Source organism: Rhinatrema bivittatum, chromosome 5 (genome assembly GCF_901001135.1).
Source record: "Rhinatrema bivittatum chromosome 5, aRhiBiv1.1, whole genome shotgun sequence".
NCBI lineage: Eukaryota > Metazoa > Chordata > Amphibia > Gymnophiona > Rhinatrematidae > Rhinatrema > Rhinatrema bivittatum.
The window spans coordinates 263,682,722-263,705,312 of record NC_042619.1 but is presented as its reverse complement, the minus strand read 5'-3'; the positions used below and the strand labels follow the sequence as shown (position 1 = coordinate 263,705,312).

Sequence of the window (22,591 nt, the reverse complement as noted above, 5' to 3'; positions counted from 1 at the left end):
GAGGGGGACACATAGCCAGACAGGACATCAGCCAGCCAGGGCCAGAAGGTACATCTTCATTTCTGTGACTGCTTTCTTGCATTGTGGAAAGTATATTCCTAAAACATTGTACTCATTGTTTCATCTTTTTCTAACATCGCACTCAGACTACTGCATCGCCTTCTACATTCCAAGACCACCCAACGCCTACAAAACGTAGCTACAAAGGTGGTCACTGGCAGCCCTAGAAGGACAAATATGGGCCCAGAGCTCTGTCAATTACACTGGCTATGGCTGCAATAAGAGCGTCAACCTCTTGAGGTACAGCTGCCTCATACCTGTTGAATAAGTTCCAGTGGCACAGTCCTGGCCAGACTTTAAGATCAAGCCAGAGAGACTCTGAAGATATCTCCTCCGATGAGATACAGTTGGCTGGTAATAGGGCCAGAGCCTTTCCGGCTGCTCCAGCTACCTTGTGGAACTGCTTGCCAGTTGGCATTAGGACAGAAACAAATTTCCTGATGCTTAGAAAGAAGCTAAAAACCTGGCTTTGCCCTTTGAATGAGCCAGAGATGACTGCTTTAGGTGGTGCGCTTTGATCCGATTAGTTGTTTATGCTCCTCTGGCAGCAGTGAGGGTGGGGAGTGAGACCTCTTTGCTCGTTTTCATCTTGTGAGCCATGGAGGCAGGTAGGGGGAGGTAGGGAAATTCTTAGCTGATCTGCCTGCATGGCCTGGGTCTCATCAGAGCAGGTGCAGCTCTTCCTAAGTTCTATAGAAATTCTTCAGGCTTCGGATAGGCCTAGTTTGCTTAATCTGGTGCAGGGATCCTGTGATCGGTAGCCAGCAGTGCTGTACTTTTATTGGGTATGGTTGCCATTTGCGTTTTTACTGCCGTGCTCAGTCCACTTCTGTTCACTGCTTTGAGTGACCAGGAAAGTGGTAATATAAGCATTTTTAAGCAATTAAGTAATTAAAGCAAATGTTTTCCAAATTTCAGCTTATTTCTTGGGCATTTTGCCTCCCTCTGATGGTCTTGGTCCTAATAATCCTAGATCTCTTTCCATGTCCTTCTTTTCTATATATAAAATGATGCATTACTAAATAGGACGCATGGCCTCAGCCTTTTCTTTTCCCTCGTTCCCAAGGGCTCTCTCTTAACTGACACTGGATTCTTGTGGTTCCTGTTATGGGCAGAGAAACTGGAAGCACAAGCGCAAAGATGTCATGGGCTAAAGCTGGGACCAGCGCGGCCTGTTGCCTTACATTCCCAGGTTAATACTGCAGAGCCAAAGTGGCTCATTTTCACGTGCCCTTTTTTTTTTTTTTTTCCCTTTAATTTAAAAAAAGCAGTGGTTTCAAAGCTGCTTCTAAAAATAAGCACTTGACTGGTGAAGTCTCGGCTCCTGCTTCTCCTCACCGTTATGCAAATAATGTGCTCTAATTTCCTCTGGCACATACCACACGCTGCCAGAGCTACCATCCAAAAAGAGCTGCCCCTCACTATAATAAAAACCTTTTATAGGAGACCCCCCTAGGGCTGTGATGAGCCGGAGGAATTCTGCCCGCTTTCTCACAAATATCTAATCCTACGGCTTTCTTCTTTTAAAAACTCTTCATTTCTGACCCAGCGGTTTTCCTCTGCCCCTTTAGGGTACCAGCTCAAACGGACTCCACCTCCGCTGGGTGACGGCACGCAGGAGCCTTCAACGATTATTGCCCCGGCGGGCTTTTCTCCCTGTTTTATATCGTCTCCCACTCCTTTAGCCCTGTCACTGCAGCCATGATCCTAGACTGGGGCCTTGCGTCAGGAGCCCTAAATCCACCCACCCCGAGACCCAGCCGGCCGAGCCCTGCCCTGGGAACTGAAGCCAGATCTTCTGCCCAGCAGCACCTGCAGCTCAGCCAGCCCCAGCTGATCATCCATCTCACTACAATCTACTGCGCGCATGAATCAAAGGGGCACCAGTAACCTGAGATTGCATTGGGTTGCTTTATTAGGATTTTATATTGTCTACACACAACTACTTTGGTAGCTTTCATTAAGCAAATTATAATCTGCTAGAAATCACTGCTAAATTCCTCGACTATGCTTAAAATTACTTTTTAAGAGTGCATTTTTCTAAAAACATTGCTTGAAATTGCATGATTTAGTTAACTGGAGTTTTCTTTTTTTTTCTCTTGTTCTTGTCTCTATTCCTAGCCCCACTGCAGTTGGGCTGAGGGACTGGGGAGGATGCAGTCTCAGTGCCTGGAACCTTTCTGTGCTTCGTGCATATTCTAATTTTGTAGGTGTTATTACCATCTCCAACCCTCACTGCCACCTGCATTCTGCTGTGGCTCATGGCCCCCATCCCCACGTGAATCAAAGCAGCTGCACAAACTGAGTCAGCGCCAGGATCCAGACTGGACCCTAGGAATATAAATCCAAAGCGCAAGCTAGAACCCTTGTTACCTCTACTTACACCTTCCCACCCAAATACACAGGCCATCTCCTCCCTTCTTATACATTTAAAACGTTCAGCAAAATCATATTACCCAGATTTCACCAGACATTCATGGATCTTCTGTACATCTCTCAGCTGTATCGACCGCAAAGGTTCCCTGTCCTAGGGAAAGGAACAGGTAATACAATCAGGTATGTGAGGAGGAACTGACTAGCTGGCGATGGGATCCTCGGAGTACGAGCCATCTGGCCCTCATTGGGTATGTATGCAGCCTTATTTACCTGCTCACATTTGAAGTAACTGATAGAACAGGCATCTAATACAAAGTACCGTCGTTTCCAGCTCTTCCTCTGCAACAGAGCAAAAAGAAAAGGTTTCGAACCGGGTCCCAGATACTGCACTGGGTTACTGGCATTGCAAGCATAAAGGCCAACAAACAATGGGGAAACTATAAGTGGCAAATAGAAAGAACATAAAAAGTTGCCATACTGGGTCAGACCAAGGGTCCATTAAGCCCAGCATCCTGTTTCCAACAGTGGCCAACCCAGGCCATAAGAACCTGGCAAATACCCAAACACTAAGAAGATCCCATGCTACTAATGCCAGTAATAGCAGTGGCCATTCCCTAAGAGAACTTGATTAATAACAGTTAATGGACTTCTCCTCCAAGAACTTATCCAAAGCACAGAGATCCCTCTGTCATGCCTGGCCTGTCTGCCATAGTTGAGCGATGACACAATTACAGATACTTAGATTGCACCTTGAAGGTATCCCAGTGACTATATCCCAGATACCAGCCCACAGCATCCCTGCATCTCAGGCCGAGCAGTACTTACCACGTTACCCTGCTTCACGCAGTAGCCGCTCTTGAGGACTGGTGGTCCAGATGTGGGAACATGGCTCTGGGAACGTCTCAGGACAGCGTGAGGGCTAGGATAACGTGCTTCCTGGCTTTCTCCTCCATTCTAACAGAGTTAAAAATAGAAGGGGATTACAAAAAATTTACAGAAGGAGATTTTTGTAACATTTCCAAGGTTTGCAAGAAATTTTACTAAATGTATTTATTGAGTTAGTTTTTAAGGTGATGTAATGTTCGGGAGTCTGCTTCCCCTTTCCCCCCAAATATTTGGTACCAAAAATACTAGAAGCAAACTTGGCCTTTTTCAGGCCAACATGTTTGCAAAAAATGCTCAGAAACAGCACAGTCCGGAGCTGAACTGGGGACAGTTTTAGGTCAGCCATCCTTCTGTTGAGTATATCTTGGGAAAGACTTGTCTTTAAAACACCAGAATTGAATTCAGCTTGAGGACATTTCTTTTCAGGCTCTGTTGTGCTTATCCTTCTTTGGATGGTAATTTTCTGATTTCTTTGGATTCAGTGCTAAAATCAAGGCAGTTGGCAAAATATCAGAGACAATGCTGGCCACCTGAAATATTAGAAACTTACCTCGAAAACAAAAGCAATGCAAGGATGGGCTGTGAACCCGATTGCTTGATTCAAAATGTTATTTTTTATTTAATGCTCTAGAAGGACCAGATCTACGTTAAAATCTGATACATGCAGAAAGCCCACAAGCCGGTTTGACGCAAGCAATTTTGAAATGGCGCATCTTTTGGCCATGTTCTGCTGCGCACTGCCACGTGGGAAATCTGGCTCATCGGGCCAGAAAGTGGCAGTGGACCCAGCCCCTATGAGGAAAGTGGGGGCTCGGCCATTGCACAATAGTGACCCCTATAGGTAGGATACAGGGAGCACAGGTGTTGTGTAGGGAGCCATGGTCTGCAGCGCACTCCCTCAGCCTGGATGGGCTGGCGCTGTGATGACTGCGTTACAGAAGGAGCTCAAGAGAATAAAATTGGGGGAACTCCCCCGGTAGCTGTGAGCAACGCCTCAGGGCACCGCAGCCCTAGCTAGGACAGGTTCCAGTTGGGTTAGAAATCCGAAAGGAGCAGGGGGAAGCTGTCAGGCCAAAAATAAAAACAACAACATTATGGAAGAGAAAAAATATCCACAGAAAACTGTGTACATACAGAGGGCAATTTTCAAAAGTCATTTAGCCAGGTAAACAGAGTGTCTGAAACTGCCCAGCCTCTATGCAGCTAAAGGTATGTGGCACAATCAGTGAGTGGACTTTTTTACTCATGGGCTCGGAGATGGGGTCAGATTAGGAGAGACAACAACGCACAGAGCTTTGCATTTCAAAACTGCGTACTTTGTATTTCATGGAAAAAAGTATCCGTGGAAAAGGCAGGTGCAATCTCTATGGGTGGCCTTCCAAATAGGCAATTTGAGAGCTGGTGGGAGGTCCCCAAGGAAAACTTCCCATGGACTTCACAACTACCCAGAAAGTTTGGCAAATTGTCCCTGTGATTGCAAGACTCGGGCAGCAGCCACACGTGGCTTTCTGAAGAAGTCTTTGCTTGCATGCTTTCTTTTTCCTGTGGAAATCTTCCCTTCCAGTGGTTGCAAAATACTAATCCTTAGCCAAAATATGAGTTATTTCAAAACTGTGTGAAGAAACATAGCTTGTGGAGTTTTCTGCACTTTATTTTTACTCTTTTGCCTAAATCTGTATTTCTTTTTTTTTTTTTTTTTTCCACTTTTTCCCCAGCTCTGAAACATTTATTCCAAGGTGCCAAGCACATGCTACCTCTGTCCACGTTTTACACTGCAGTGAGAAAGGAAAAGGTTCTGAAATTACCTAGGTCCATCGGTGCAGCTAGGAGAGGAAAACCAGGTGCCCAGTATCTAGGAAGAGAGGCAGAACCAGAGGAGGCCGAAGAACAGGAAAGGAGCAGGAAAAGCAAGACAGTGGAAGAGATGCATGCATGGGGTACAACTCCTAGAGTGAATCAGAAAAAGACAATAGCAAGAAAGAATCTGTGAGTGTATCAGCCAGAAAATACCAACTCCTGAAAACCACATTTGGGTTCTACTCAGGTTTCAACTGTCTTCACTTGAGACTTCTGAAAACGTTTCATAAAGCATCTGGACATGAATGACCTTCTAATAAAAAATAGTCTCTAATTTTGTTTCTGTAGAAGATTAGAACATAGTCATCATGAAAATACCTTTCATGAGGGCAGGTACGGTGGAATTATTTTGACATCCATAAACGATACTCAAGACTCTGGAAATCAGGAGTGGGTTAGAAAACGTCAGCAACACAAGAATGGGGGAAAGCAACTGCACCACACGAAGGGTTGTCATAGAGGAAAAGAAGAGCACTGATTGCTAGTCCGCCAGGTAGTGCAAAGTCATAGGAGCTGCATTAATCTAGGAGACAGCTGGGTCCTTTGCAGAATGTGATCCCTTTTATTGGCCATTGGGATTTTTGAAGAGGGCACACATGAGGCCTCAAGAGGTCATGGACAATTCGTATGTTGGTTCATCAAAAGGTACTGCACCTTGCCAAGGATCCTACGCCACTGGAAAAAGAACTAACAAGTTAAACTGACCCCCGCTCTTTAATTAATATCTGGAATGCGTGACATGAAAAGCTTGTTTTCAAAGCCAGGCAGGAAATCTCTAGGATTGGTTTCATATAGATTTAATTTTATCATTTTTTGGTTTTGTACTGTTCTTGTTTAAATTTGAAAGCTGTTTTATTAGAGATCATATTATATTGATTATTGATTCTTATTTTTTATTGTTTAGTAATTCAATTTTTTTTTATCACCGATGTTGTACCATATTATTGTGGTAAGTCATGTGGATAAAATGAATTGAATTGGATACTGTGCTGGGCCAGACAGTCAGTGCTCTGAGGGGACTCAGTCTTTCAGTGTCTCATCCAGGCAGCAGCTAGAAAAGAAACTAATGAGCTTAGGGGGGCTCATTCAACCTTGTTTTCCTGGTGCATGTCTCCTGATCAGTGAAGATGTAAAGGCCTACCTGACTGGCTTGCTTGACATTTCCCTGGCACAACTCTTTTATGTGGGACATACACACTAAGAAAAGGCATTAGACAACGATAGAGGGACAGCTATGGAAACCACCGTGAATAATTTAGACTCATGGACTCATAAACAGCCTGTATAGCAGTAAAGTCTGCATGTTTATTGTATTTTCAGAGTGAACTTACCCACATAAATTTGTTTTGGAAAATGCTCAGGTAACTGGCCCATTCACTGGGCAAGAATGAAAGTGTTACTGACCTAAAAAGGTCCTACTCTGTAGTATCTTGATGTGCTGAACACGAATATGACCATGAAAAGTTTTTATTGGCTCTCGTTTTGAAGAAATTTAATATAGTTCACTTTCTATGTTTAGTCATGTAAATTTATCCAGTAGGACTGTAAATAAGCCTAGAATGATGTAATATTGCATCATATTGCATAATACCATCATGCACACATCATCCAGAGTTTATTACATCATTTTCTGATGCAATGCAGTTCTACTGCCATGCTGCTGCTGCTGAGTAAGCTGACGTCAGCAGTGTACTATATGAAGCCCAGTCAGAAAGGGTGAGCATTTGAAATATTCATGCTGGCTGACTACTGCTAGACACTCCGCAGAGATGCTCCCGAACAGGTGTACAAGAGACAAGCAAAGAAATCTAAGACGTAGTCTATGACTTCATTTTTCAAATGGTATTAACCGTAGGTCTCCTACTATTGGCATACAATTCAAGATGTAATTATATTATTGCATATTACAAAAAAACTAGAGCCAATTTTGCATTTTCACAGTCACATTCATGTTTAGCACATGGAAATTTATAAGAATTGACTAATTTCATTTCCGTAACATGACTTTTGTGAAAATTTGTTGCCCAGTGTTACAAACACACACACTCTCACTCTCATAAAGTTATGGGATACCTCCTCCGTATACTCCTACGCCCATACTTGTACAATGAAAAAGTGTTGACTCCGCCTCCACAATGCCGCTCCGCAGGGCACATCAAAGTTATGTGGAAAACCAGGTTACACACACACTGAGCCCAGAGCAGCCACCGACGCGCCAGGTTTTGTGTGCATCAGCGGCTTGGAAAATTACCTCTTGGTGGGTCTTTCATGCAAACAGAAGCCCAAAGCACTTTCCAACATGTTGACAAGGCACTGCATTTTGGTGCCTTGAGAAAATCTTGTTGTCATTATCCTCCTCCTCCTAGTTTGCATAGCGCACACCTGATGTATGCAGCACTGTACAGAGACACACAATGATGGAGAGTCCCCACTCCATGGAGCTTGCAATCTATTTCTTTATTTCAACTTTCTATTTATTATTCGCTGATACTGTCAAGCTCACAGCGATTTACAATCATAAAAAAAACCTAATAACACAACCATAAAAACACATCACCCTAGATATATAAAGATATCTACTGCCCACCTTTACATTTTCAACTCCCCCATCCTCCCCTTATTATTTAAAACTCCATCTCTACCCTTTGCCCCTCTCCTTACCCTTACCTTTATTTCCAGTCAAGAAAAACAGACAAATGAGAGGCTTTTTGGTAAAACAGCAAGGCCATGACTGAGACGATGTAAATTGAGGAGAAGGCAACATTTAACTGAGCATCCTCAAATATGACAAGTGAGGCAGTGATCCCAGACAACTTCTGCAGTGCCCATAGAGGCTTCTGCAGAGATCCCAGACATCAGGGGCCATTCTAAATGCCTTCCTCTTCCACCTTGAAGAACTCGCTCACACCCCAGCTAGATTTGGGTTTCAAAGGGGCCTTTAGCAACTAAAATCTGGAAAGTTAATCAAGCTATCTAAGCCTGTATGGGCATTACAGAAGTTATCTGGTGACCAAGCAAATTGCTGTCTCAGAGAAGTGGAAAATACTCTTATTTTAAATGTGCTAGCTTGAATCTGCTATGAGAACGGTGCTATTTTGATTTATACTATTGTAATAGGGGTGCCTTATATAGCTTCACTAACTTTCTGGCTTTCAGGTGTTAAAGGCCCTTGTTAAGGGAAGACAAAAGCAGGAAGTCAAGTTACATTATTACCCAATTAAAGTTATGTGGAGTGAGACACAGGAAACCTAAGTGACTTCTCTGGAGTCTCACAAACACAGAGAAAGTGTCTAAACTGGGATTAAAAGTGAGAGACTTTTTCAGGGATACACAGTGTCAGTGGCACAGGCAGGGACTTGAACTCATAGCCAGGGATTTCTCTCAGTGTATTGTTACATGGTTTTCACATTACATGGAAGGCCACTGCTGAAGAATAGAAAAGACTGCAGAAAATTTAAATTATAAACACTAGAGGTGTCTGAAGATGAAGGGGTTGTCCAACTAACAGATAATGATCTAATGCTGTATATAGCACTGGTCACAGGGTCTAGGGACAATGTATACAAAGTAACCCAGAAGAATTTTAAAATAATTCCCCACAGTAAAGTACAGCCTGAATGAAAGATAATCCTAGGCTTTACTGCCAACTCCATCAGGGCCAGTGCGAGCTTTTTTGCTGCCCTGTGCGAATTATTGTGCTGAACCCCCCCCCCCCCCCCCCCCCCAAAATTCATTCAGTGCCTGTCCTGGGCCTATCAAATAAAGCCCAGCTCCGTCCTGCAATCTATATTTTTAAAGGCTGACACGCCCTCCCACCCCAGAACCCATGGATAGGGAAGGGTATTAGGTACCCTAGGCAAACCTTCAGCCTTGCACACACGCCCCCGCATCCTTTACAGACACACACAATTAAATTATACATTTATAATACATTTTACATGAAAAGGAACATTCAGAAGTGCAGTCTGCTGAGGCAAAAATATCACAACATGCATATTATATTTACGTGCACTCCTGTGGTGTGAATCAGAAAACTCTGCAAAAAAGACACTTTGAACTCCTATGGAATTAGATTTTTTGTAATGCGTGTTGGATGAGGGCTTGGCCCTCAGTAAGCCATGAACAAACAGAATTACCATTACAATATAGTAAACCTCCCATATCAAAACAACCCTAACAACCTTATCTATGAAAAGGTAACACTGCCCATATTACACCAGGCCCTGGAACACCAATAAAACTCTTATTAGGAAACCAGGCTGCTACAGATCCCTTCACAGAAATTACATGCCAGCAAAATACCTCACCTCGGTCACAAATGCAGAGCACAGACAGACCTTCACCAAATACAGAATAAAGAGATCAGAAGGTAGAAACAGAAACGTGCTGAGAAGAACAGAACTGGAACCCACAACAAGCCAGCCTCTGCATGCAGAGCAACAATGGAAAAACAGAAACATTAACATTCTTCATAAAACATTAAATAATAAAATCAAGAAATATAAAACATCATAATAGTAAAATCATATTCATAAAAAGAATAAATACTCTTTTTCACAAACACCAAAAAAATATTTCAAAACATCTGATGAATAAAAAATCCAATAATTAAAAAATGTTCTATTCCCCCCCCCCAAAAAAAATTAAATATTTTGAAAGAGCAGAATCAAATAACACCCAGTAATTAAAACTAATAAGGATTAAAAAATCTTCTGCTCTCTACACCTGGTATCTTCTCATTTCCAGTCGCCCTGAGATTGTCATGGATTGAGGGAGGTAGGGCCGCACAAATTTTATCTTCTCTCTCACACACATGCACAATAACACATTCATTCTCTCACACACTCCCTCTCTCTAATGTACACAGGCTCTCTCTCCCTCACAGATACATTATGTGTGTGTGTGTGAGACACATGGGCTCTCACAGGCACACAAACATACACATAAGTTCTCACACAGACACTTTACAGGCACTCAGGCTCAGACACAGGGGTGGCTCAAGGCAATCTGCTGCCAGAGGCGAGGGAAGAGATGGCGCCTGCCGCCCCCCCCAGAGGCATGGCATAGCACGGGTCAAATCACTGAGATGGTAAAGGGGTTTGGCCCTTTTGATGATTTGAAATGCTGGGGAAGTGGACAGACAGGGGTCAGAATTTCCAGAGGTGTGGCAGATAAGAGGGTCAGTGATATTTTTAAGAAGCTGGCAATCCTGCCACACTCCTCGCAACCCTACCATCTGTTTCTCCCCCTTCCCCAGTATTTGCATGGTGAATGGTGATGGTCTGTGTATGGCGCTCTCTTTCAGGGCAAGTGCAAGGGTATTAGGCACTCAGTGAACCTTATACCCTTGGGCTCCCCGATTTTCCCAGCTCTCACCATACACAATTAGATTGATGCATGAATAACAGATTTTACATAAAAAGGACATTCAAAGTACAATCTTCTGATGTAAAAATATATCTTACAACAATATTTGCATGCAATGCTGTGATGCCAGTGAGGAAACTCTGCAAAAAAGAGATTTGGAGTCCATATGGTCCTAGAACTATTGTAAAGTGCATTGGGTTTGGACTTAGCCCTCAAAAAGCCATGAATAAACTGAACTACAAATACAATATAGTAAACCTCCGATACCAAAACTGCACTAACTGCCAGCACTCAAATCGTGAAAATCCTACCCGTAAAAATGCAACATTGCAAATATTATACCAAGCTCTAAAATACCAATACATCCCCTATTTAAAAAACAAAACAAAACAGAACAAGACAGGCTGTTATAGATCCCTACACAGAAACTATACAATAGCAGAATATCTCATTTCCATTATACACCAGAATGCAGACAGACCATAAATAGAAATGTGCAAACACTGAACTGAAAATTACTAATAGCCAGAATCTGTATGCAGTGCAACAAAGGAAAAACAGAAATATCACCATTCCTCATAAAACAATAAAATCAGGAAATATAAGTCATAATAAAACCATACAAATAAATAAATAAATATTTTAAGACAGCTGATGAATAGAATAACATTCTAAAATTAAATTCATAAAAAAATTTTCAAAGTTCCCAAAAACCAATGAGTTATGTAAAAATAGCAGACATGAAATAACATCAATAATAATTAAACTAATAAGGATAAAAAAAAATTTCCAGCTTTTCATACCAGGTAATTTTTGATTTTCAGTCACTCTGAAATTGGACTGGAGTAGTGGGGGGCTACACACACTGGGGCAGATTTCAAAGGGTTACGTGCGTAACCCCAAAAACCTGCTCCTGCGCGCGCTGAGCCTATTTTGCACAGGCTCGGTGGCGCACACAAGCCCCGGGACGCGTGTATGTCCTGGGGTTTTGAAAAAGGGGTGGGAAGGGGCGAGGGCATGGGCGTGGCGCCAGTCCGGGGGTGGGACCGAGGCCTCCGGCACAATGACTGTACCGGGGGATGGTGCGCCGACAGCCTCTGGCAGACGTAAATAATTGAAATAAGGTAGGGGGGATTTAGGTAGGGCTGGGGGGTGAGTTAGATAGGGGAAGGGAGGGAAAGGTGGGGGGAGCAGAAGAAAAGTTCTCTCCGAGGCCGCTCCGATTTCGGAACAGCCTTGGAGGGAACGGGGAAAGCCATTGGGGCTCCCCTAGGGCTCGGCGCGCCAAGGAGCACAAGTTTGCACCCCCTTGTGCCCGCCGTCCCTAGATTTTATAACATGCGCACGGCAGCGCGTGCACGTTATAAAATCGGGTATACATTTGTGCGCGCTGGGTAGTGCACACAAATGTACCCCGCTCGCGCTTCTTTAAAAATCTACCCCACTTTGTCCACTCTCTCTCATATACACATAGTTTTTAACACGCATATGTTAATTCTCTCGCGCATACACACACACTCACTCGTTCATACTCTCTCACATGCTGTCACACACTGAAGCTTTCACACTCTCATGCTCTCACACACACATGCTCACACGCTTTCACTCACACACAAGATCTCACTCACATGCTCATTCTCACATGCTCACACACACACATGCTCACTCACATACATGCTTGCTCACACTCATGCTCAAATTCTCACATGCTCACACACTCACATGTGTTCACACATACATGCACACTCACCCAATCCCTCTTATTCCCCTTTCTTCTTATTCAATTCTCTTTCCTTCCTTCTCAGCCCCTCTCATTCACACCCCCACTTTCCCTTCCCTTCCCTTCCCTTCCACCCTCCAGGTCACTTCTTTTTTTCTGTTCTGTCCGCCGGGTGTAGGAACCCCACATCATACCACTGTCTTTCTGCCTGTGGGGTGTGGAATCCCTGCCAGCATGTCTTAATTTCAGCTGCTATCACTGTCTTCTTCCTGCGAGGCTGGGGCTTGGCCCTGCCCTCATAATTACATCATAAACTCATGCCGCGGCTGCCGCTATCTTCCTGCTTGCAGGGCTGGGAGCCTCGAGTGCTCTTTCTAAATGTGCAATTCCTTCCTGCTCATAGGACTGGGAGCCCAGTGAGCATATCAGGAATTCTTGCCCCCGCCGCTATTGTCGTCTTCTTCTTACCCATGGGGCTGGGGATCCTTGTGGGTATATCATAAATATGGGTTACTGCCACTGTTTTCATCCTGTTTGCAGGGTTGGGAGCCCTGCGAGCACATCAGAAATGGCCCGCCACCTCCCTGAGTGTGCTGCACTGTGCAAATGCACGGTATGCACACTCAGTCACACCAGGCCTGAACTCCATGAGAAAGCATGACAGTTGGTATGCAGCATGAGAACTTCAGGGTCACTCCAGGACAGCTTTGCTATTGGTGAAAATTGCCAGGGAGTTGGTTCTCTAAAGACCATCTGTAATGAGGTGGCATGTCAGATGCTACTCTGTTTTCCTCAGCAGCCTGAGGCGAGCATTTCTCCCACCGTTGGTTCTGATTCCAGATAAATGTGTGCCAGCAATGTTCTCTGTTTTTATTTGGAGCTAAAAAGGGAACCTAGGCACAGGACTGGAGAGAGCATGCCACAGATCACCAGAGAGTGATTGTGGATGCTCAGCAATGGGATGGCCACCCGTCACAATAGTATAAAGGATACCCTGCTCCCTTTCCTCCCTTTCCTGGCAGGTTCAGAAGACTCAAAAGGAGGTTCCTGAACATCTGATATAGAAGTCTTTACTGTACTTGATGTGGTTCTTGTATTAGCATTCTATGGTATAAGGCTGTCACAGAGACTACTATGTCTACTCAGAGACATGGCAGGATTTTTTTCCCAGCCTCTTGGCTTCTGTCAGGATGTGAGATGCAACCCTAGAAGGAATCAAACTACTGCCTTGGAGTTTCTGGGTCTACCCCTCTTCTCAGCTAACTCACTTCTGTCTATGCTTCTGAGTACTTGCACACAAGTTGAGTCCCATTCTCTAAATGGCACTAGATATCTGTTTTTATACTCTTACCTTGCATTTCTTCCCAATTGGTCCAGCAGGATTCCCATTCCAAAGCATTCTGAGTATTTTAGCCTTTCCCTTGCCTGGACTCGTTGTGGGTTAAAACAGTGCCAGGACCTGCTTCTGTTCCTGAGTTCTGCACTAGTCCCTGTTTCTGTGGTACCTGGCACTGTTTGTATGTATCCTGTCCTGGATTCTAACCATACTTGTTCCAGTGTATCTTTCTGTCTGCCATGGATTTGGCTTTTTGCCACATATGCTTTGATTACTAAACATACTGTGACTATATGGGTCTGGACTCTGCTTGCCTTATGGACTGCTTTGTTTGCTAAAAGTACTGTAAGAACTAGTGCAGGAATAATGAGCATTGGTCTTCTGAGGATCTAGATAAGCTGCCTAAAATTATCTTCTTACACCCATTCTGGACATGGATAGCTGGGGATCCTGACTCCTTCCAAGATTAAGGTTTGGGAAGGAGAAACAAAGTCAGTTCTCCAGCCCTGGGACATCGCTTAGCTTCCCAAGTTCCAAATGGCAGCCACTTAACCCAATGGAGTTCAGCATGATCACTTATGGGGCAATTTTGAATATCCCACCCTATTGCAAGGTGAGGAAAGGAAACACGTTTGTACTTGTGTACCTTGTAGTTAACTTTTAAAGGGAAACTACACTCCCCTGTCCCTGGGAATGCCTCTTTTTAATCTGGTTAAAAGGATGTGTGTTGTCATAGCCCGCCCATGTACTTTAGTCATTCTGAGGGGGCAATCTACCCAAGGAAATACCTATTGATCAGGTAAATCTCTCTGAAAATTGCACTCAGAAAGTTTAACCTTTTAGGTACCAACATTCCACAAGTGGAACATTTTTTCATATACTTCTAATTACTTGCACATTTTTTATACCATATTTATACCATATTTGGGTCTAGTTAACTAAGTTATGTAAAAAGGGGCATCAGGAAATAATTCCTTCAATGAGCAGGATCTAAAAGGTTAATGTCACACATCTTTTGCATATATGTGGGGTTTTTGATTCCTATAGATAAAAGTCTGTTTGCTTTTTTTGTCTTTCTTTATTTGTGGTTTCAATCAAAATGTCTATTTTAGTTATGCTTTCATTTCTCTAACTTTTTGAGACATTAATGAGACTTGGGGGCACTGGGTCTGCTTTGAAACAAAGTCCCACCCTAGTAGATGCAGCAAGACAAAACACTTCTGAAATAACCACATGAAAGAAACTGTTTGCTTTCACTTTATTTCTACGCATTGTTACTGTGCTTTCTACTACCTATGGCTAACATGAGCCTTCTTCTGGACAATATTATAGCTCTGGACACCCTTGTCTTTGCACACAAATGAATAAAAGTGCACTCACAGGCACTTATTCATGTCAACATTTACCTGGTGCAGACAGAGTCATTGGCACTCATGACAATCTACTCTTTCCCATGCAAATACAATACTCTTGCCTACGTAACTCTAAAATTTTCTGTTTCTTAAAATTGATATATTTCACATGGCTCAGAACAACTGGATTTTTTAACTCACCTTTCCCAAATCCAAGCTCAGGAAGAGATATAGTATATACACTGTCACTAGAGGCCTTACAATCTAAGTTGGTACCTGAGCCAATAGAGGGTTAAGCAACTTGCCCAAGGACTCAAGGAGGACCATAAGTGGGATGTGGGATTTGAAACCTGATTTCCCTGGTTTACAGCCCACTGCTCTAACCATTAAGACACTCCTCCAAGACCAACAAGATCAAAATTTATAATGGCATTGTCAAATAGACTTCCCATCACCTGGTCACTAAACCAAGCAATCAAATTCCAGATCTGTAGAAATATCCCACCTTTCTGGAAACATTCAACCCACAGTATTTTTTTCTCACACTGTAAAACAGATATTTGGGCTGGCAGGGAGTAGGTAGAAGGTGGTATCTGTTTAGCAGAGATTTATTCAAGGATAATGTCTCCAAATGGGTTAATTTTTTTATGAATACCCTGACAGGAATGAGCTTCTCATAATCTTAAACTCTCAGATTTACTGCTTATACTTGCATTGTACCAAAGATAGCCTCATTCTGGAATTCACAGGATACATTGGGGTCCGATTCAGCTGCTATCCAGATGAGCAAGTTAGCCAAGTAAACTTACCCAATTAATTTGGCCGAGATATTCAGCAATGCGACCGCACAACTGAATATACTTGGCTACGAATAGTTAGCCAGATAAATGTATCCAGCTACCTTTATACCAGATGAATAGCAGATCTAACTTGTCCAATTAGCTTTATAAGGCTGAATATCAGCACTTTTCTAGTTAAATTAGTCGGATTATGTAGCTTCATCCCAGAATGACCCCATCCAGATAAGTGGTGGCCACTGAACACAACCAAATATTGATCCAGCACCACTTAGCAGTGCCAGTCTATGAGCAATGCCATTCTTGTGTCTTTCTCCTTTGCTGCAATGTCCAGTTATCTTGCATTAAGTTTTTTTTATCAGTTAGAACAGGAATGTGCCAGGTAATCTCAACTTCTTCATTCTCTACAATTCTTTGAGGGTCGTGATCCCAGTGGGTTTTTCGGGTGCATCTTAAGGACCAGGTTTGGCAAACTTTGGTGCCCCCTCCCAACTCCCCAGTCAGATCTACATACCACAGAGGAGATGCACACCTCAGCTTTCCAAAGGTAGATCGCGTTCATTGACGGGACAAACAGCTTCAGAGGTAACTATGTTTAATTTGTTTCCAGGGGCTTAGCACTGAAAGAGTTACGTGAGGGGTTTAACAGGCTGGCTCCTGTCTTGGCAGGCAGGAGTGGGGAACCCCAGAAGTCCCGGTGTGAGCCTGCTGCAAGAAAGCTGGAGAACACAGGATGGAAAGGTGAGAGCTTCAGATTTGCCCAAACCTTGTCAGATCCTCCTGCCTCCCAAAACTGTGGCGGGCACTGACACACAGGAAGTTTTGTCTCCTGTTGCTCTCCAGCACTGCAACGTGTGGGAGCAGATTCATCCACACAAGGCCAAGCGAGCAGCCAGAATCTCTCAGCTCTGACTACATGCTCGCACCTTTAGTCCCAGACAAATCCCTATCAGCTAATGCATTTCAACCAGCCTGGTACCAGTCCCTGAATAATTAGTCAGCCTGTGGTTTAAATAAGGTTTGGAATAAAAAGGAGCAGGAGAGACAGAGGGGAATATTCAAACAAACAACCACAGCTCTTTTTAAGGAAGAGGATCTTTTTTCTGGCAGTTATACAAATACCCACAGATTTGTTCATGGGATGAATTTGCCAGTATTTGCATAATTTGGGCTGGTAAGATCCCCCACAACTGGGCTCCGCAGGGAGCTGCGCCTGCGGTGATGCCAGGAATAAATGGAAGTTATAGGCGTGGAGGGTGAAAAGGGCTAGAAATAAGCAGCAGAAACAACAAATGAAAAGGGAAAACAGAAATAAAGTTCATGAAGTGCTATAAATAAAGGTGGGGGAGGGTCTGCAGAGACGCTTTCCCTTTTACCATGGCACCATACTCGGGCGAGGGAACTGATCATGATAACCAGCCCTTATCCATCCAGCCTCACGCCAAACCGAAGCTTTCACAGCTACAGGCTTGTTCGAGAAAAACCACAAGCTTATAAAACTCTCCATAATTATCCACCACCTTTTCTTGTTCCAAAGCGTCATTCTGGGCTGCCACTTCCTCCGAGGTTTAGCAAAACTGAGACCGGATGGATTCCTGCTGGGGCAGGGGCTGAGACCCCTTCGCCCACGCTGAGCTGTGCCAAGTCTCAGCAGTTCCTCTAAACCCTGTTTACATTACAAGCCAGAGCATGAAAGGCCTTTTCTGGTACCTGATTGATAGGAGTCTGGACTACAACCCCTCCAATTATCTCAGTCTTGTAGGCAACCTGCGGCCTTTTGTCCTGGGGCACCAGGGAGGCAATTTCTGTCTGAAGCAAACTGCCACCTTTAGGTACCTACAAAATCAAGAAACAAAGAAACTTAGATATCTGATCACAGATATATAGATACACACACATGTGCAGTCTTCCCTCTCTGGTGCAGTGCTGTGTACGTAGATGACCCAGCAAATGGATATTAACATTTTACAATCACCCATAGCACTACATTATAGCACTACATTATAGCACTACATTATAAGCACACACTAGAAAGCATTCTACAGAGCTCCGCCCACTCCTGCCAGGGCAACAGGAGCAGTATTGATCTATCTGCTAGGTATGGCAGTGCCTCATGTAGCTCCAGGGTCACAGGAAGCACAAGAGATCTAACAGAGCATCATATCCTGTTTCTAAATAATTTTCCAGATGTAAAAAGCTAAAAAGCTTGGCTATTCCATCAAGCTTTCCCAGAGAGCTAAAAGCAATAAGAACAAACATCCAGCCTTGCCTTGCAGCAATAATGTAATGTTCATCTTGCTTCAGTTACATGTACCAAGTTATTTCCTAAGTTTATTTCAGTTGTTTTAAATTAGATTGTACTTTATTATAGTTTATTCGATATGTTCCATGTTCCATGTATGTTCCATGTAAACCGCCTTCCCGGCGATAGTTTTCTCTGTTAATTGTGAACCGGAGTGATATGTATTGTATACAGGAACTTCCGGTATATAAAAACCTAAAAATAAATAAATAAATAAATAACAGAGCATCATATCCTGTTTCTAAAATAATTTTCCAGATGTAAAAAGCAGACAAGCAGCCAGCACGAAAGGAGATCAGACAGGAATCTATAGTAGTGTAACCCGTGGGCACCCGTGCCTCTTGCAGGCAACAGACTCTGAATTCAAAATGCAGGCTCTGTGCCCCTCAGCCCGCCTATTTGTTATAACTGGCTGGCATACTGAAAATTAGGCCTGAAGGAGCTGTTTGTCATCTCTGGAATTAAAGGTGTCATCTTTGCTCCCTTCCTCCTAGCACAGGCAGCCCAGAAAAACCTTTGATGTTGCTGGAAACGCTCCACACATTTGCACTTGCTGCCACTCCAGCCTGGGCTCTGATATCAGGAAGATTTCCTAAAGCTCAGCAAGGCCAGGTCCTGGCCAGACCTTGGATGAGACAACTTCAAGGAGTAGTTACCATAAGGCTGATGCAATAATGTGTGTCCAGCCTAGCACACAGGTTTACTCGAGTTGGGCATGCAATCATACCATCCAATGCAGTAAGGAGATTAGCACATCCTAACCAAAGCATATCAGATAGCACCTATCACATTTAAATTGCATGCAAATAAAGACATTAGCTATTACCATCCAATGCAGGAAAGGGCGCCCAACATACATTTTTTTACGCTGGATAATTAACTCCGGCTCTAGAAGTGGAATACTCGCAGTCAGAGGCTCATGAGAACATTAAAAATGTGGTCCTCTGTGTTGAGACAAATGTGCCTCTTGTAGGGTAGGATTATTTAGATTCTGAGTATAAGATTTAGTTGTTTGGAGTTAGAACAAAAAATAAAAAAACATATATAGGGATTTGTGGAGCGGAGCATGATGATTAGCTAAAGGACACCTTAAAAAACCGTGGGTGATTCCTTTACTTTCGGTAAAAGACAGGCATTGCAGATTTCTGTAACTTCATGTAAGCATTGGTCCTGAGTCCATCTGCCTACATGCTAGGAAAGCACTTTTGCTAGGAATACACAATTTAGACAGCAGTGCACCTGATGCAATATACTTTCTGAATGCCAAAAATGCACATTTCTCCCTAGCGCGCCCTTTTTGTATACTCTTCGACTTCATTCTCATTAGAATATTGCACTGGGTGAACAGGAGATGTGCATGCATTAGGAAAACGGGTGCTCGATATGAGCACCCATGTTTTATGTGCATTGGCCTGTGACTGAAGAGGAGGTACTCTCCCTCTGTTTCAGTCCTAAACCAGTGACTCTTATTAGGCAGGCACAATGTTGCCCAGCATGCCATGATTCTGATGAGATTTTGAGCCAAGGACATGTCCTCTCTGTGGACCCCAGGCACAGAGGTTTTAATCCTGGTGTCTTGGCTACTACTACAGTCTGGCACCTACCAAAATCTTCCTCCCTCCTCATCAATAAAATGTCTGCCCCCCTATATGTATAGGCTACCTCAAAAGCCATCTTGTCTTACCGAGGTAGCCAGTTACTGAAGGCCAAGAGCTAAAATATGGCAAGGAAACAGGCCCAGTCAGACTACTGCTTGGTAGTTGTGGTGAAAGGACTCTGCAATGAATACTTGTAGATGGAGATTTGTCTGTTAGGAATGCTGTTGGATCATACTGCACCATTCTTTATGGAGAGGTAACCAAAGGGCAGACATCACTTGATCACCTCAGAGATAATCCAACTTTTCCATCAATATGTGCAGTTTCAATGTGGTCAAAGGGGGGATGAAGGAAACATATTGGCCGAGCTACATTGGTTACCTATGCATGCCTGAATTCAATACAAATGTTTAACATTAATTCAAAAAACTATTTACGGATAGAACACGGACTGGTTAAATGCATCCTTGCGTATACATACACCTGCTTGTAACTTAAGATCATCAGGCAAGGCACTTCTTTCAATATCTTCCCCTAAATGCGCTCATTTAAATTCAGTTAGGGAAAGGGCCCTTTCGCTGGCTGGGCCAAAACTCTGGAATTCTTTACTGCTTGATATTTGACAAGAAGGAAACATACAATCTTTAAAAAAATGTTAAAAACATGGTTGTTTGAGCAGACCTATTTTCAATCAGGTTAATCCTTTATTATTTACTGACTCCCCCATTATTTTAGTTACTTCTCAGATAAGAAATGTTTACTTTTAGTGATTTGTCTTAAGTAGGTTTGTTATTAAAAAAAAATCCCTCTGTATTTTATTATTTTGTAGTTTGTCTACTTAGATGACTTATTATACCTATTTTCAGTATTTTTATTGGGCAATTTTATTTTATTTTTATTTTATTACTTTGATAATTTACACGTTTTAATATGTTTTATCTTTACATGATTTATTATGCAATTTTAGTTTTTTAATTTTATTTTTACTTGTTTTATTGGACCAGGATTAAAACTTGGTCCTACTTACAATGTAAACCGACACGAAGTGAAAAACAAATGTTCGGTATATAAAAATGCTAAATAAAATAAATAAATAAATAAATCATAGGTGATAAGATTTATGCCTGGGTGTCTAGGGAAGGTTCACACTAGGCTAGAGCTGTAGGAACAGCGTTGTACCTCCTGTCTTGTGTAGGGTGCTGTGTAAAGGGCTGCCAGTTTTTTAAAATAACCATCAAGGGAATATGTCATAGGATTGCATCACTATCATTTTCTTATGACTTTTATGGTCTTTTTCTGCTGTCGTGGTCTGTATTTCCATGCATTTGAATGAGATGTTGAATCAAACATAGGGTTGAATGCATGTCAATTATTGATCAGTCTATTCCAGTATCAACTAGAAGAGTCAATTGTAACACCATCCGCCTATCCTCCAGTTTTTCAGCACATTAAACCTTCATTGCACTGGATATAATAAGTATGGATCTAGAATTTTCAGGGCACAAAGGGTTAATTCAATAGCAATTCACCATAATGGAACAGATATTGTAAAAAGAACTGCAGATTTGATGGGGAAAGCACTTCTTGCATATTTAAACACAAATGAAAATATGAGAAGCAGTATTGGGCCAGGGCGTCCCAGTATGGAGGTAAGTAACACCAGTTACCGTGATCCTGCTGGCTCGGTTTAAGGCTTCCACCCAGTCCTGCAGGTCTTTCTGATCGCTGGCTTGTAGGAAGTGCTTCTGTGATAACGCATTGATAACTGGGGTGGGGGAGAAAAGAAATCCTGTTGAATGCTCATCATAATAGTAACAAAAAGACATCACAATCATCAAAAGGAAAATACAGGCCGCTGAGCAACTAACAGCATTTGCATTGTACAAGTGTTGCTTATAAGGGAGAGAGAGGGACAATGCCTGCAAGGGAGGTTACTGGGACCAGTAGTCGTGTCTCCTAGATAAAGAGAGAACTGATTCCAAGCTTCTCTCCTCATCCCTGGTCACAAGGAGTGTTTGAATTTACTTAAAGCTGTAAAAGAATCATCTAGGCTTTTAAACTATGTTGTATTACCACCATAAAAAAGAATTCTAGAGCTCAGTAAGAAACTGAATATAATTCCAGAATTCAAGTTCTACAATAACAGGTATGTTGTTACCATGTTAGATGAATATATGGAAATAAAGATCATTGAAAAAATATAAGGTGATATCTTTTTATTGGACTAATAATTTTCTTGACTAGTGTTTTGACCTGATGAAGGGACTGTAGCTCCTAAAAGCTAGTCAAGAAATGTACTAAGTTAATTCAACATGAAGGCATCACCTTATATGTTTCATTGACCTTTATTTCCATGTATAATAGAAAACTGAGAAATTACTACTTACCTGATAATTTCCTTTTCTTTAGGACAGTCAGATGAATCCAGAACAAGTGGGTTATGCACCTCTACCAGCAGATGGAGACGGAGCAAAGCAAACTGACGTCACAGTATATTAATATATAATAACCCTGCAGTGACATCAGCCTGCCAATATTTTCTTCAAAAGCAACTGTGGACAGACTAGCAAAAAAAACATGAGTAAAAACAGATAACCATTACAATACTTACCCAATAGGCAACATTGCGCTCAGACAAGAATGTAATAACACTAGTCTAGGGACTGGAGTAACACTTACCTGTAATCCCTGTAACATGTAGGCACGCAGAAGGATCATTATGTAATCATTCGGCAGCCAAGAGAGGGAAGATGGATTAATCTGACTGTCCTAAAGAAAAGGAAATTATTAGGGGAGTAGTAATTTCTTATTTCTTAGAGTCCAATCAGATGAATCCAGAACAAGTGGGATGTACCAGGCTACTCTCGAATAGGGCGGGAGGTTGTCCGCGGTCCAGTCAAAACCACACGTGCAAAGGACATGTCCTCCCAGGGCTGAACAT

General features: G+C 42.7%; 1 protein-coding gene across 1 annotated transcript in view; it reads right to left on the bottom strand.

The window, feature by feature from the left end:
* The window catches only part of PLEKHA2 (pleckstrin homology domain containing A2), a 93,143-nt gene that overhangs the window by 25,833 nt on the left and 44,719 nt on the right, over nt 1-22,591 (bottom strand). The window contains exons 5-9 of the mRNA XM_029603953.1: nt 21,318-21,415; nt 17,461-17,586; nt 3,262-3,390; nt 2,707-2,775; nt 2,517-2,587 (exon numbers count right to left, since the gene is read on the bottom strand). Of these exons, the coding sequence (XP_029459813.1) occupies nt 2,517-2,587; nt 2,707-2,775; nt 3,262-3,390; nt 17,461-17,586; nt 21,318-21,415 (493 nt within the window). The remainder of the gene's footprint in view (nt 1-2,516; nt 2,588-2,706; nt 2,776-3,261; nt 3,391-17,460; nt 17,587-21,317; nt 21,416-22,591) is intronic.